This window comes from Poecilia formosa, unplaced genomic scaffold (assembly GCF_000485575.1).
Source record: "Poecilia formosa unplaced genomic scaffold, Poecilia_formosa-5.1.2 Scaffold57, whole genome shotgun sequence".
Classification (NCBI taxonomy): Eukaryota; Metazoa; Chordata; class Actinopteri; order Cyprinodontiformes; family Poeciliidae; genus Poecilia; species Poecilia formosa.
This window is the reverse complement of record NW_006799996.1, coordinates 913,736-929,657: the sequence shown is the minus strand read 5'-3', so window position 1 is coordinate 929,657 and position 15,922 is coordinate 913,736. Positions and strand designations below refer to the sequence as shown.

General features: G+C 37.1%; 2 protein-coding genes and 1 long non-coding RNA gene across 4 annotated transcripts; 2 read left to right on the top strand and 1 right to left on the bottom strand.

Moving 5' to 3' along the window:
* Positions 1-1,348: 1,348 nt before the first annotated feature.
* dnajc5aa (DnaJ (Hsp40) homolog, subfamily C, member 5aa) lies at positions 1,349-8,628 on the bottom strand. 2 transcript variants are annotated; one of them, XM_016672252.1, is made up of 6 exons: positions 8,460-8,628; positions 6,577-6,707; positions 5,921-6,043; positions 5,620-5,833; positions 4,603-4,774; positions 1,349-2,412 (listed from the first exon to the last, which is right to left on the bottom strand). In XM_016672252.1, exons 3-6 carry the CDS (start codon positions 6,028-6,030, stop codon positions 2,309-2,311), a joined length of 600 nt encoding a protein of 199 aa, XP_016527738.1. In that variant the 5' UTR covers positions 6,031-6,043; positions 6,577-6,707; positions 8,460-8,628; the 3' UTR covers positions 1,349-2,308. The 2 variants fall into 2 exon arrangements, with proteins under 2 accessions (XP_016527738.1, XP_007553623.1); XM_007553561.2 differs by lacking the exon at positions 6,577-6,707 and having other exon boundaries at positions 8,460-8,627.
* Positions 4,782-5,471, top strand: LOC107836428 (uncharacterized). Its single transcript, XR_001662325.1, has 2 exons — positions 4,782-5,000; positions 5,032-5,471. It is a non-coding gene; the product is annotated as an uncharacterized LOC107836428 (long non-coding RNA).
* A 931-nt stretch (positions 8,629-9,559) lies between the features above and the next one.
* Positions 9,560-13,593, top strand: LOC103139083 (glucose-induced degradation protein 8 homolog). Its single transcript, XM_007553560.2, has 5 exons — positions 9,560-9,753; positions 10,039-10,166; positions 11,060-11,256; positions 11,436-11,633; positions 12,430-13,593. The coding sequence occupies exons 2-5, from the start codon at positions 10,046-10,048 to the stop codon at positions 12,601-12,603; spliced, it is 690 nt and encodes a 229-aa protein (XP_007553622.1). The 5' UTR covers positions 9,560-9,753; positions 10,039-10,045; the 3' UTR covers positions 12,604-13,593.
* Positions 13,594-15,922: the final 2,329 nt, after the last annotated feature.

The window sequence follows — 15,922 nt, the reverse complement described above, 5'->3', positions numbered from 1 at the left end:
ACTATAGTTACACTATATACTATTTTTTGGAGTCATTTCCTGATCCATTATAGTTTTTTTTGTTTGTTTGTTTTTTTGACACACAATGCATTCAGCTGAAAACATTTACAGTAGCGTTTTTCAGTATCTCGATGAAAAAGCCATGACAGGAACATCTATGTTGCATCGAGGGGGTACAGGAAACATCATACGAGGGCCACAGAGGTCAACATCCATACCATTAAGAGCAGAGGGGTGGGCTACGGGGGCTCACCAATTGTAAACCATTTAAACACATCAGTTGTAGTCATGAAGCTGCAAAAGTAGCAAAGATTAATATGTGGTAAAATATGTGGTACGAGAAAAACGTTTCTTTTTTCTCAAAGATGCATTTCGCAGATTCAGAAAGTCAACAATGAAGAACGATCACAGCATCGGACAGAATATCAGGCTCGTCAGATTTAAACTCAATAATATCACCCAGGAAGAGAGGGACGCGTAACGTTTGGTGCAAAGAGCAAAGAGAAAATCATGTGATGCCATCAACCAGCATGGACGAAGTGCAGCTGGATGAACTGGAGCTGCTTGGATTAAACCAGAAAATAAAATTAAACTAAATTAACCAGAATGAGGTGCAGCTTAATGCATTAAAATAAGATATTTTAATGCCATAAAATATTATTTCTGCATTAAAATAATACAACAGAATAATATTGCATTATTTTAATGCAACATTTTAAAAAATGCATTAAAATGATTTAAAATTAATTAAGAACAGCTTGAATGAGATGAAGCTTGACAAAACTGAGATATTGTTGAATGATAATAAAAGAAGCTAAAATAAACAACTGTTTATAGTTACACTATAACATAAAATAAAATAAAAATATAAAAATAGTTTGGATGAGATGAAGTTTGACCAAACTGAAGTTAGTATTGCACAATAAAACTCAAATAAAATGAAATAAAATAAAATAAAAACTACTGGATGGGATTAATTTTTAATAAGCAGACTGTGCTTAATAGAGCAAAAAATAGATATAAAACAAAACCAGTTTGAATTATGTTCAGTATAACACAGTTAAGCTCCTTGGCTTTATGCAATTAAATAAAAGTTTGAATGAGATGAATCCTAAGTTAACCTTAATGTTGCACAATAAAAAATAAAACCAGGCTGAATTAGATGAAGCTTGGCAAAGCTGAGCTTATTATTGCACGAAAAAATAAAAAATAAAATAAAATAAGCTTGGATTATGGACGGCTTAACAAAGTTAAGCTCCTTGGCTTTATGCAGTAAAAATAAAACCAGCTTGGATGAAGTGAAACTAAATAAACTTGAGCTCCTTGAAGAAAAAGTTGTTTTGTGCGAGATTCCTTCTAATTGCTGCATCCAGATTCATGTCAATGTTAAGCTGCTGATATGAAAATATGAGATTTATAATGTAACATGGATCAAATCCATTATAGGAGTTTGCTTTAAAGTAATCACAACACCTGCTGCTGCGGTGAGGCGCAGAAAGCAAACCTTTCCCTGTTGCATGTAAAGGGATATGAAGCAGATGCTAAATAATAATCAAAGCCTAAATTGAACCCTGGCTGGTATCTATGAACGCCTATCCACCAATAAAGCTGGGCGCCTTAACGACTTGGATCAAAACCACTCAGGAAGGAACACAGAAGAGACAAACAGGAAACAGCGTCAGAGCTCTTTTTGTGCTGGAAACAAAATCGATCTCAAATTAGAAGTGAAAAGTGCAAACGTGGGGACAAACCTGTCCTCTAACGTTTAATGATGGCACAGACTGCCTGAACCTTCATGCATGTTTCCAACCGTCCCTGATGAGCCGCGGCTCTCCGCTTCTTCAGCAGAAAATATCTCATAAACTTTACCTCCTTCTCCTCCTCCTGGTGAGCTGTGCTCATTTTAACAACACTGCACATATGTTATGAGTCTTGCTAATAAGTAAAACTGTTGCCAAGGCATAAAGAAATTGTAGGGACAATGTTTTCGACACAGTGCATGCTACACCATGATGCAAACGATGGGAAACGGGGGGGAAACCTTGTGGTTAAAGTGCAGAAGAAGAACCCAAAGGGAAACAGTTTGGTTGTTTCTCTTTCCTTCTTGCACGTGGGGAAAGGATGATGAGGGAAGGAGGGGAGTGATGTGACTTCATCAGTTCATTTGAAAAGCCATGCTGACAAGTCCACTCTCCTCTGCATGGCTCTTCTGACGTGGAAGGATGGGTTTGCCTTTTTCTTTCATCTCACGAAGGTGGAGCAGGGAAGCAGGCAGGATCCCATTCGGGGACTGACGGGAGCGGAGGGGTTAGTTGAAGCCGGTGTCGGTGTGGTAGGAGTAGTGCCCATCCGATGTTAGCTGAGTCGTCTCTGTTGCCGACGGCTGCAGCACTATGGGCTCCCCAGCAGCCTCTGTTTGAGAAACAGAAACTTCATTTCAATACACCGTTCCCACAAGTCTGAACGGAAGTGATCCACGCCATCTTGGTAGGCAAACACAGCACAAAGCATAGATGAGACCAACAAAATGAAAATATATTAACACTCTTGACCAATGAGCAAGAGAAATACATGTTAACAAAATGGCTGCTGTTGGGATCGATCCGTGCAAGACAGAGAGTGGAAACATGTCAGACCATGTGGACAAGCTGCCTCCGATCTCTAACTATGATACAGTTCACTACTTAGTGAACATCGAGTGCTACACCATGGAGGAGCTTCGCGACCTAAAATCTATGGACACATACAATCAGTGCTTAAAAGGATTTGTAAATGGCGTACAAACTCTTCCTGTAAATAACAAGGTTCTGGTTCTGGCACAGCAGGTCTGCAGTAACACACATAGGCTACATGTCCATCTTAGCTCGCAGATAAAAGTTACATTAGCTAAGCTAATTTTTCTAGTTTGGCAGTAAATATCACTGGGATTTATTTTAGTATTCCACAGAGGTGGGTAGAGTATTCAAAAATTGTAATTGAGTAATAGCTGTAACGTACTTATTTATAAGTTATACAGGAACGAGGCAAGAGTTAGCTTTAAGTTTGTGGCTTGTTTATTGTTGTCATAGCAACTCCATAACAACTGTCATTACAGTTACGCTTCCTACCAAGATGGCTGTAAGCTACAAAACTGACGTCACATGAGAACTTTGTACAACTTAAATAGAAACGAGGAGAGAGCTAGTTCTAAGGTTGTCATAGCAACTTCATAGCAACTGGCAACTAAGATGGCTGTTAGTTACAAAGTTCATGGAAGTGTGATGCAACATGAGAACTATGTATTCTTAGATAATGATCATTTAGTTTGAGCTCCTTTCAGAATAAGTTGTTTTAGAACCTAAAATGGCTGCAAACACAAGTGCTATTATACAACTGTACATCTTAGAAAAGCATTAGTGGAGCCTCCTGCACAACCAACAAAAAAGCAGAAAGTGATTTCTGGATGGTAAGTCAACAACAAAACACTTGTCATTTCCAGCAGCCATTGTGTAGCTCATATCTTAAGCAAAAACAAATTTTCTCAAAAGCACCTGTTATGTTTTTTATTTTACAGATCACTGAACGGCTTAGCACCACATGTTTGGTTCTGTATCCCAAGGACTAAACATGGAGAAGCAGCATTCAGCTTCTATGCACCATAAATCTGGAACAAACTTCCAGAAAACTGCAAAACATCCGAAACACTGAGTTCCTCCAAATCAAGGCTAAAAACCCACCTGTTTAGAGTTGATTTTCAGAGATATTAAATGGAATATTGACCAATATATTTAATGTGTATTGATGATTTTAACAATGACACTTGACAAAATGTGATGTTTGTTATTGATTTTCAAAACTGTTGACTATACAATATGTTTATGACTATTTTTATGTGTTCACTATGTAAAGCACTTCGAATTGCTCTGTTGCTGAAATATGGAAATAAACTTGATTGGTGCCACTCATTTATTACTTACAAAGCAATAAATGAGTGCTTTGAACGGCTTAGCACCACATGTTTGGTTCTGTATCAAACATGTGGCTCCACTAATGCTTTTCTAAGATGTACTCATTTATTACTTACAAAGCAATAAATGAGTGGCACTCTAACATTAACTCTCATAAAAGCTGAACAGAAGTCAGTTTTCAAAAAGAAGCTGACAAGCTTTTTAGGAGCAACACACCTATATCTGAAATGGTTAATTATTGTATATTTTATAAATTTATCAACATTTTGTACAAACTGTGACTCATTTTATGAATGAATGAATTTTTATTGCTATTTATTCTAACTCTGTGATCTGTCATACATTTGAGTGATTTATATTGTATGATGTATATTTTTAATGTGCTGGGGTTCCGTTTCGGTTGCTAAGTTACAGGGCTGGGCTAAGCTGGGGTTGCTAGGTAACGGGGCAGTGCCCGTGGAATATGACTCAACAATCGAGAGATTTTTTAAACAGCTTCTTCTCCTGACACCAAAAAAACACTAACGTATTGGAAAAAAGTGTTGTTTTTAAGCATTTGGGTTGTTTTTAGAAACAGTAAAGACTCAAATGGAAATACAAAAAGCTGAAAAAAATGTGAATTTTAACCCTTAAATGTTGGTTATTCGGGCCTCACCTCTCTCGTCAGACTGCAGCTGAGCCTCCAGGTCCTCGGGGGACACGTAGAAGTCCTGCTCCTGGCCCTCCCGAGGCCGAGGTTTACATCGTCCACAGCAGCAGTTACAGCAGCAGCACAGGCAGCAGCAGAAGTAGCATCCAGTGGCCAGGCCACAGAATACAAACAGAGCCTGCAGACAGACAGGTCCAACAACATAAAGCCTGGAGATACATCTAAAAAAACAGACTATCAAAAAGTTTATTTACTTCAGTAATTCACTTCAAAAAATGAACAATTTATATTTTAAGTGATTTCAAACACAGAGTGAAACTTTCCAAGTGTTAATATTAATTTTGAAGATTATAATTTAAAGTAAAGAACTACCAAATGTGTTTGAGCTTCACTGGGGTTGCTAGGTAACGGGCTGGGCTTCATTGGGGTTGCTAGGTAACGGGCTGGGCTTCATTGGGGTTGCTAGGTAATGGGCTGGGCTTCATTGGGGTAACTAGGTGAAGGTCAGAGCCTGCTGGTTTGTGATGTTACATTCAGAAGGCTTTTGAAATGGCTCAGTTTCCAGACACCCAAAAACATTAACTTACAGCCAGAAAGATGCCTGGGTGTTTTTTTAAGCTCATGGGTTGCTATTAGAGGCAGTTGAGACCCAAATAGAAGTGTAAAAATGTGAATCCTTGCTTCATTTTCCCCACACTTTTTCCTTCCATTAAGCTTTTCATTGAATTAGTGGAGACAGCACTCCGTAAGCTTCTTTAGCAATGACCTTTTCTCATGTACCCTAAGTGACAATTTGATAGACAATTGTCAAATATTGTTTTAATTTTCTGAGAGAATTAAGTTTGGGTTTTTATTAGCCACGATTCACCTATAATCATCAAAATTAACAAATAAAAACCAATGAAATATGTCACTCTATTTCTTGCACGTGTTTCACATTTTGAGTTGAATTACTAGAGGTATAAATTTATTAAAATGCACTTTATATGATTAACAAACAATGTTTTTTTTTTTACATCTTACCTTTGCCCACCAGCTTGAAAGGACAAAGTAAGTGTTAACATTCTCCTCTCCAAACTGTTCAGCCACATACAGTCCCAGAGAGCCGTATTTATCGTAAATATTACGCTTCGTGGGGTCATTCAGGATGGCATGGGCGTTGTTTATCTCTTTGAATTTTTCCGCTGCCTCCGGATTGTCTGGGTTCTTGTCAGGGTGGAACTTTAGCGCCAGTTTCCTGTTGCAGAAGGCAGGTTAAAAATGGCCGAACGGCAGCAGAGGGGATTGAATCAGTCTGATTGTAAATCACAGCGGTCAGCCTCACCTGTAGGACCTCTTGATGTCCTCCGATGTGGCCACCTTGTCGACCCCCAGGACATGGTAGAGAGACTCCCCGGCGGTGGACAGAGAGCGCTGCCTCTGCTGCTCAGCCATGATGCCTCACAGGCTGCACAGAGTGACAACAACAGAGGAAAGCACTGCTAATAAGGCTGGGCGATAAACTCATTCCAACATTTAATCAAATACTTGGTTTTTGAAGATTACATTTTTTAATTTTCTTTTTCTTTACAAAAAAATAATTTGGGTTTTCATAGTTCATGATGAGCCAGCTCTACAACTGAATATTAGGGCCAGGCTATGATGTTTTTTAAACTGTGAGAATAAAGTCATAATACTACCAGAATAAAGTTGGGAATAAAATGGTAATTTTTTGAGAACTCCAACACAGAAAAATGTAAATTAAAACGAGGAATGCACAGCATCTTGTGAAGTAATACTTTACTCTTTTAACACATCAGCATGAAATTATTGTTCATAGCATGACTGAAATTATTGTGAAAATTACTGAGAAGAGAAATCTACACAACCTGGTCATGTCAGATCCTGATTAAGCTTTTTCACATTAAAATAATTTTTTTTCTCATAATTTTAAGACATATTTTCAAGTAAATTTGTGTCTTTTTCTGCTAATATTCTGACCTTATGTAGCAGTGTTTAGGTTGTAGAATCCCACTTGCTTTATGTATCAGTGCAATGGGGAAATAGCGCCCCCTCTCCGTGTGGCTGGTTATATACTGCTGGCTTCTGTACACAGTGCCAGTCTGTGAAAGCTGCACAAGAGGTGAGTTGCTTTCTTCAGCGCACCGAGTAGAAAAATGTTAGCAACAGATAAAACATCATTTTTATTAACTTGGATAAATAGAGTGTAATTAATATTTACTAGATACGTGCCTGGCACCAATTTTTGTACTTTTAATTTAATCATAAAACACTTCATGTGCTAAGTTAAAAAGCTAACAAAGCACTCGTTCTGTTGTAGTGTGCTGATTGAAGGTGAGCCACTGCACTGATTCGAACCCGATATGTTCTCATTCAGGAAATAAACTGCAGATCACCCAGAAACTCCTTGTCTTCATTTAAAAAAAAAAACAAAACTACACAACGCAGAGTCGAGGGGTCACTTGGGCCGGCCTGGTACATTGAAGTGAAGCAGAACCCGGTTACACTTATTCTCGTGAATAAACAAAACTGTTCATAGCCTGGCCCACATAATTCATTGTACAACTCACTGAAGGGATGACTGAAACAAAAGCCACTTTTTGAAAATATTTTCCTGTAATTTCTTTTGCAGAAAAGTGCAACGGCGTATTAGGGCCATGCATGAAAATAAAAACCACAATTATGAGACGAAAGTCCTAAAATTACAAAAATAAAATCATATTACGAGAATAAAGTCCTAAAACTATAAGAGTAAATTCATAAGGTTACGAGAATAAAGTTGTATGAGTATACAGTCAAAATAATTTGAGAATAAAGTCATAATATTACAACTTTATTCTCATAATAGTATGACTTTATTTCCATAATATTATGAATTTGTTCTTGTATGACTTAATTCAAGTCATACAAGAACTTTTCTTTTCTTTTCTTCTTTTTTTTTGTAATGGACTGAATCCTCTGTTGTAGAAAAGAAAGCAAGCAAAACAGAAAAATCTGTTAAAATTTGAAACCTGACATGGTACGAAAAAAATCTGAGATTTTATTTTTAAACTCTGTTGCTCAGTCATAAAATATAATTTAAAGAAAAAAAATATTAAATTTAAAAAAAAATATTCACTGCTTTTTATTTTTTAAACCATGACAATCATAAAGAGGCTGAGGGCATCAGGGAACAGCTAGTTCTATAAACACAAAGTCCTAACATGCATTTTTTTTTTAACAGAGAAATCAAATCTGTGCAGGTCCAAATGACGAAATAATTTCTTTCACCTGCATTTATCTGGTTTCCCTTTGGGTAATTCACTGTTCTAGCTGATTACTGACAGCATTGCAGTTTGGCAGGTCCACTGCTTTTAGTAAATTACAAGCTGACATCCCTGCAGGCTGAACAGCTACAGCACAGCGGGATAGATAAAAAATATTCTACACAGAATAAATTTTATTTATTTAATCATTCTCAAGAACCAGGCTGCGTCCAAATGGGTGTCAGCTCGACACAAATGAAGAGCCACCGCTCTGTATTTGAAGCCCTTCCCGTTTTATCGTTACATTTTCACAGAAATCTAATTCATCTAAGAGGTGGCTTTCAAATATTGCCCCTCTACGAATCTCATCCCCGAACGTAAATTGTCTGTATGAAGGATTAGAAATTACGAGTTCAATCCAGAGAGCGTAATCTCTGATCGAGCATCATCAACTGCACTGCCTCAGCGCGCAGCATCCATGTTGGTTCGCTTCCTGCATGGGGCCTGCTCTGGATCCTCAGGCAGGGATGGATCGTCGTTTTTTGTTCAAGGGCAAGAGGCAGCATCAAAGGGGAAATAAAGGAAGAGAAAATACAGAATAGCAGAGGGAATCCTCACCTTTCAGTCGGCTCTGTTGCTCAATAGGAATACCGATCCGGAGTGGTTCTGATGTGAGGCTGTGCAGCGTGACTATGGCAGCATCTCGCACGTACCCGGACCCTCTCTGACTCTCACTATGCGACCATGGACAGCTGCTGCAGCTCGCTGGCTCCGCCCCCTGGTACCCCACGGAGGACCCGACGTGCGCGTGCACTGACGAAATGATGACGTAGAAAGCGCGCGGTGAGGAAAGCTGTTATTAATTATATTATATTATATTATATTATATTATATTATATTATATTATATTATATTATATTATATTATATTATATTATATTATATTATATCAGCCACCCTTCCAACCCTCATTTCTCCTTCCAAACCTCCTTCCAGCCAGCCCTGGCTCCAGAACAGTTTAGCAGGGCGGGCATTGACTTTTTATGGGGGAGTGGGGGTTGATGTAAACACCGGCGTTTCTTAGTGCTCATGTTGCGTTTAAAGGCGGCTCGGAAAAAACATGTTACAACATGGATCAAGTCCAGGTCCTAGCTAACAATGGATTAAGCAGTTGTAACGACTGAAAGAGTGCGGGAGACAGAAGACATTGATACGGGAGGTGCGGGAGCCCCTACTGTATCAAATTGAGATAAGAATAATAAAAATGAAAGAAATAGCTTCCAGTCCAGGGGGAAAAGGGCATTGGTTACTCTGTGGCAGGCAAGGCCCCCCAATGCCCACCCATGCCACTGGGCCTGCTTCCAACCCTTCTTCCAACCCTCCTTCCAATCCTATTCAACCCTCCTTCCAGCCCTCCTTCCAATCCTATTCAACCCTCCTTCCAAGTCTCCTTTCTAATCTATTCAGCTCTCCTACCAAGCTCGGATAATATGAGTTACATCTAATTTCCCTTTTTTAAAGTTGAATTTTGAATTGAATACATTTGTAAATGTATAAGATTATGCAAAAAAATTAATAAATATGAAACACTACTTGTAGTACTATGAAACACGCCTTTTACTCAGTGACTACAAACGCTGTGTAAAACGTTCTTGTGAGATGAACCTCGCTGTTCCTCAGCAACCGTGACGTCACAGCCATAACCAATCGGAGGCTTCGCAGCTCTCTCACACACCTATCGCGAGGTTATCAAATTAGCCTCGTTAGTGAGGTAGCGGTCGGAGCTTTATTCTGTACAGGAGCCTGACTGTTTTTTATTTTTCTAGAAGCATCAAGACGACTTCACTTGGTTGATTTATTAATTGTTTTTTCTCCCTGCGTGAACGGAAACTCAGCGGACCTTGAGTTTGACGGTAAATTGTGAAAACGCGCACAGTATGCTAACTAGCTGCGGCTAATGCTGTGGAGGAAGCGGGTTTGTTTTGATCGCCCCGGTTTGTTTTTGATGACGCTTGCAGGTGTTTAATCATGATTCGAGTCGCGTAGATACTGTTTTATTTGCCTGCAGCGTTTCAGACTGTAATGTTTGATTCGTCTGTCTGTGTTTATTTTCTAATTAGTTGTTGATACGCAGCAGTTCTTGCAGATCCATAGTTTGACCAAGCTGTGTCAGTCTTGCTCATGTTTCGCCTCTTCAGGTTCCCAATGATGAGTTATGCTGAAAAGCCAGAGGACATAACAAAAGAGGAGTGGATGGACAAATTAAACAATGTTCACATTCAGAGGGCGGACATGAATAGGCTCATCATGAATTACTTGGTGACAGGTGAGACATTTCTCTAGAAAACAGTGACTGTAACCTGAATATTTACTTTATCCCAGTGCATCTAAAAAAAAATATGAATATGATCCAAAGTTTATTTATTTTTGTAATTCACTTAAAAAATTTAAACTTTAACACGCAGCCATACATGTCAACTAGAGCTACACTTTACATTGAGAATATGTCATCATTGTAATATCTGTGTGTGCAGTGTTCATATTGCAAAGGACTGTTTGGAGTGCAATAATTGTTTTCTATCATATTTCAGATTGTGAACTTGCATTTTGCCTGCTTTTACAGTAATATTTTGTCAATTGGCCAGGGTGTAGTGGCAGCAGATGCTCATACTGGACACAAATGACATTACCCTAAATGTTAAAGGTCACAAGTTGATGAGAAAGAAAGAAAAGAAGAGAACTGGCAAATATCACCCCTGATATCATCAGTCCAATATTTACTATTGTTATCATCATCGCAAGATTGTCTATTGCCTTCATCCCTGAGGTCAGATGTTCATATCTGTTAATTTGGAGGCTATTAGTTACTCACTTCTGACTCTGGAACGGCCTAACACAAGTAAAGTGAAATTTTTGCCCCATGTCCAAGTTGTGTCTACCATTAAATGTCCCTCAAATCCAAAATTTGATTTTGTTTTTTATGCAATATTGTAATTTTTTTAGAAAAAGAATATTAATTTTATCAACTATAAACTATAATAAGAAAAATGGGCAAAAATAAACATCGATTGAAGTATGCTATGTTTTTTTTTTTTTTTTTTACAGCATCTGGCTATTACAAGTTTTGATCTAAAAGACATGAACTTTCTCGTGATATTTTAGGTTAATGGAGTGTATTATTTAACGTATTTGCATCTGTCCTTCTGTGTATATCTGAAGAGGGCTTCAAAGAGGCAGCGGAAAAGTTTCGGATGGAGTCAGGAATTGAGCCCAGTGTGGATCTGGACTCCTTGGATAAAAGAATTAAGATTAGAGAGATGATCCTGAAGGGGCAGATCCAAGAAGCTATCGCGCTCATCAACAGCCTACACCCAGAGTTACTGGACACAAACCGATACTTGTATTTCCATCTGCAGGTACGGTTGTAACCAACCACTTACACTCATCAGTTGATGTAAAGATATTATGTATCTCTGGTATTTCCCATAGTTAGTGATAATGTTTTATTTTGGGTGAAAAAACATTATAAAATGTGAGAAAACAACATAATATTACTTGCACATTAATTTTACACCCTTTATTATCTTTCTTGTAGCAGCAACATTTGATTGAGCTAATCAGGCTAAGAGAGACAGAGTCGGCCCTGGAGTTTGCTCAAACGCAGCTCGCAGAACAGGGGGAAGAGAGCCGAGAGTGTCTGACCGAGATGGAGCGAACGCTCGCCCTTCTGGCCTTCGACAACCCCGAGGAGTCGCCCTTCGGAGACCTGCTCAACATGATGCAGCGGCAAAAGGTCGTCCTCACCATGCCTGGTTGTAAACTGTTGTATTTAGAAGTAGGGCTGGACAATAAATTAGTAACAATATATAGCTGTGGAAAAAATTTAAGAGCCCACTGCACTGAACTACTTTGAAAACCTCCTGGTTAGTCCACCAAATATTGATTTCTGAAATCTTCCTGAGTTAAAACATTAGTATTGTTGTTTCCAAATGAATATCAACTTGTTTTCTTAGCATTATTTGAGGTCTGAAAGCTCTGCATCTTTTTTGTTATTTTGACCATTTCTCATTTTCTGCAAATAAATAAAAAATTTTTGCTTGGAATTTCATAGACATGTTGTCAGTAGTTCATAGAATAAAATAACAAAGTTAATTTTACTCAAACATTTACCTATAAAGAGTAAAATCAGAGAAACTGATCATTTTTAGTGGCCTCTTAATTTTTCCCAGAGCTGTATATCATAATAGACATGATCAATGTCAATAGGTGATACGAATATTCAATATAGAGGGGCAGGAAATCATTTTTCTTCCACTTCAGAATTCTACACTGTTTTTTTGACTAATATATAAAAATTTCAAAAAAAAAAAAATAAACAGAAGTCTATGGTTTAAGCATAATAAAATGTAAAAAAAGTTAGCAACGTTTTCAGCTGGAATTTGCCAAATTTCCATGATTTAGATTTTTGTTTTCTTTTGGATTTGTGCAGTCATAATTTTTAATTGTTCTTGATAATGCAGTGAGCACAAGGATAATAAAAACTGAATTTAGCAAAAAGACGAACAAAGGTTTTCTGTTTTGTCACGCAGGTGTGGAGCGAGGTGAACCAAGCCGTGCTGGACTATGAAAACAGGGAGTCGACCCCTAAACTGGCTAAACTCCTGAAGTTACTGCTGTGGGCTCAAAACGAGTTGGACCAGAAGAAGGTTAAATATCCTAAAATGACGGACCTCAGCACCGGCGCCATTGAGGACCCCAAGTGAACGTAAAAAAACAGTCGTCACCTACACGTCTACTTAATTTATGATCCATCAGCGACTGCATTACAACCGGGTAACATGTATGTTAAAACATATGTACAGTTTTGTTTTTTCCACGTCATTTATACTCATCGTGGAAATGGTAGTTGCTGTATTTGCAAAATGACACAAATGATTCAGTTTAAATACAGTTTCTGGTTTTACAAAATTCAAATGGCTGTTTTGTATATTTTGTCTATCGAAACCCTTTGCTGTTGAATTTCCAGAACAGGCGTCATTTTGCAGTGAAGAAGTTTGATTGTGTGAATGAACGTGTTCAGCTCGAGCAGGTGGCTGGTTTTAAGAATCCATTAACAAAATGTGAATATTTTTCAAAAATGAACAGATAGCAACACTTTATTATTGTAATATAGATTTAATTGATGCTACATTTTATGGTTTTATTTATCGCAGTGTGACAGTTTGCTATAAATCAGCTACACACTTTTCAAACCGTGAAATTAAATGTACATTTGCAGTAAATTGTTCTGTAAATTAATTATTTCTCATGTTCAGAGACGGGTTGAAATCAGAGAGGGTTTGTTTTAGCGGAGTTGAGTCTCCTTGGCCTTTTCTGAGTGCTGCTGTGCTCCCAACATACTCCCTGAGATTAAATTTGGTTTTATATTTCAGGGTGTTGGTTTTGGAAATCCCAGTGACTGATGGAGGATTTATACGCTGCAGCAGAGAAAGGGCTGCTTTGATAAATCTTTATAGCTAAAAAGTCTGTTTAATCAAGACCTTCTTCAGACTAAAACTGTTTACTGTCTTGGACTTTTATTTGGTAATTTATTCTGCAAAGTTAAATCTTAACATGTGATTTTATGAGTGCATTTTTTTCTGTTAGGATTTTTCACTTTTTCTGCATGTCTGTGTTTACTTTTTTCGGTGAAGAAAAAGGTACTTGTGCTTGTTTATTTTATTAGATTTTATATTAAAGAAAATATCTTGCCACTGGTTGTCCATTTCTTTTATGGTCTAAAAAGAATATTATTAGGCGGGTTGTGAATCTCCACACATTTTTACTATCTGTCTTACAGTTGTGGTCAGTTGCATACTTTTTTTTCCAGGATGAAATGAATACCCAGCAAATAATTTAATTTATGAAACTGTTTGGAACATGAATGTTATTGCTAAAATTAAATATACAAGCCTAAATATATATTTTTATACACGTGATATGGTTTTTGCCCAGGGTGTCACAACATTGGGAGGCCACACAATCAAAAAAACTTTAAAAAAGTCAGTTGTACATCTGAGTCTTCTAATTCATGTTTCACAGTTTAACTACTGTAAGAAGGTATTGCTGCATCCTTAATTTAGTGTTAGTTTTAATTTTAATTTTTCTAGATTAAACTCTTGATCAGACCTCAACCAGCTTATTCTATTTTAAAAGTAAACTTTTTAAAGTAGTTAGTTTTATTTAAAAAAAAATAAAATTCAAAAGAGCTAATGGTTTTATGATGTTTTATCAATTTTATCTCAGTAAATATCAGACTTAGATCAGAATGAGTTGTCTAATTTTCTCTTTGAAGAAAGGACATTTTATTGTGACTAGGTGTTTTTATCAGGGAAACGCAGATAGACACTAGGTGGTGCTAGAACTTTGGCTCCTTTTCCTCTGGATGAAAAAAGTGCCCTTTTGAAATATTTTAATGGCATGTTGTGTGGCCCAAGGTAGCATTTTTGGATATAAAAGCTGATGTTAACATATATTTTCCTAAATCTAACCTTTTTAAGCATAGTTAACCAATTTTAAACAGGGCAGTTGAACTAAGTAAATATATTTTGAGATTTAAAAAAATACAAAATGAATCAACACCACATCACCAAAGTAAGAGAAATTAATAAAAAGCAGACTCAAGATGATATATTTGTTTCTTAAAAGAGAAACTGCAAGCCACTGAACAACTATTAGCTTTAAAAGAGGCACATATCAGAAAACCCTGATTTAAAAAAAAAAACACATTCCCGGAGTTTAATATCAGCCTGCTTTATCTGTTAGCTATGATCTGAAACACGCTTCAAAGATTGTTTTGCAAAAGATAAAGCAGGCGAATTTTTTACTTCTAGAAAGGCGGAGACCCAATTTACTGTTAATAATTTGTAAACTATGCTGAAAGTTTGTGTTCTCCAATTTAGATTATAATCTAAACTGGAGAACAAAAATGGTAGATCTATATATCTACCATTTTTGATCAGAAGAGCAGTCAAATTTTAAGTCAGAATTACACCAGTGTTATACCAGTATGAAGTTTCAAGTGAAACTTTCAAAGTGCATAGAGAGTGACAAAATTCTGGTAATGTGGAAACTCTGGTAGCGACTGTACTACTGAGAAACTTTATTAAAAGATGCACGTTTCAGTTCCTGGTATTCACCAAAACGAAACAGTTTATATTTAAATGAAAAAGGTGTAAAAAAAAAAAAAAAAAACACTGACCAAGCTATCAGATTCTTAGAAAAATGTTGACCAACAAGCTTAAAGGCCCAACGAGCTCATTAAAATCAAGCTAAATACCAAGACAAAAAACGAGAGCTAAATGACTAGCGTCATTGTTTTTTTAAAAAGCTGAATATCAGCGAGAAGTTAATTTATTTCAGTAACTGAATTAAAAAAAGAAACATACTTAGCTTGATTACTCGATAAGTTAAGGCTAATGACACAGCTAGCATAGGTGTGCCCCAAATCGGACAAATAACAGCTAAAGGTTTATGAATCCGATCACATTTTGACTGCGGTTTCCATGGTAACCATAAACGGGGTTCCCCACGTAGATTTTAAGGGGCCCTGACTGGGTTTTCAGTGGGAGCCAAGATGGTTGACTTACGTAAGAGTAACAATACTTCATCATAATTTTACTCAAGTAAAAATAAAACTGTCATAAAACTAATCATAACAGTAAATACACATGTTAAAGAACTATTATTAACTGGACTGGGATCTCAGCTGAGCAAATATAAGAAGTGGGTTTGTCCACATTTTCCATGATGTTTTTTTTTTTTTTTTTTTTTGAGCCGACAAGTAGTAGCAACTGATAAAAAAAAGAAAAATAGTCATACCAACTGACATGCAATATTGTTCAAAAAGGAGCAGACAGAAGATAAAAAAAATCTTATGATTTCCAGCCCCTCTCATGTTTGCTCAAACAAAATTCACCTTTTCAAAAAAATTATAGTATTATGAAATACTTTTGACACAGAAGTACACAACCCTGCAAATGCTGCTGACATAATACTTGCAAAGCAGCCAGTCACTGACTTCCTGTCTCTAGCCACATGAAA

What these genes read in the sequence shown, in the direction of transcription:
- LOC103139083 (XM_007553560.2), top strand. Translation starts at nt 10,046, where the DNA reads ATGATGAGTTATGCTGAAAAGCCAGAGGACATAACAAAAGAGGAGTGG. An exon ending in CATGAATTACTTGGTGACAG is followed by an intron (nt 10,167 to 11,059) that starts GTGAGACATTTC and finishes GTATATCTGAAG; the next exon opens with AGGGCTTCAAAGAGGCAGCG. An exon ending in ACTTGTATTTCCATCTGCAG is followed by an intron (nt 11,257 to 11,435) that starts GTACGGTTGTAA and finishes TCTTTCTTGTAG; the next exon opens with CAGCAACATTTGATTGAGCT.
- dnajc5aa (XM_016672252.1), bottom strand. Translation starts at nt 6,030, where the DNA reads ATGGCTGAGCAGCAGAGGCAGCGCTCTCTGTCCACCGCCGGGGAGTCT. An exon ending in TTTCAAGCTGGTGGGCAAAG is followed by an intron (nt 4,775 to 5,619) that starts GTAAGATGTAAA and finishes GTCTGTCTGCAG; the next exon opens with GCTCTGTTTGTATTCTGTGG. An exon ending in GCTGCAGTCTGACGAGAGAG is followed by an intron (nt 2,413 to 4,602) that starts GTGAGGCCCGAA and finishes TTTCTCAAACAG; the next exon opens with AGGCTGCTGGGGAGCCCATA.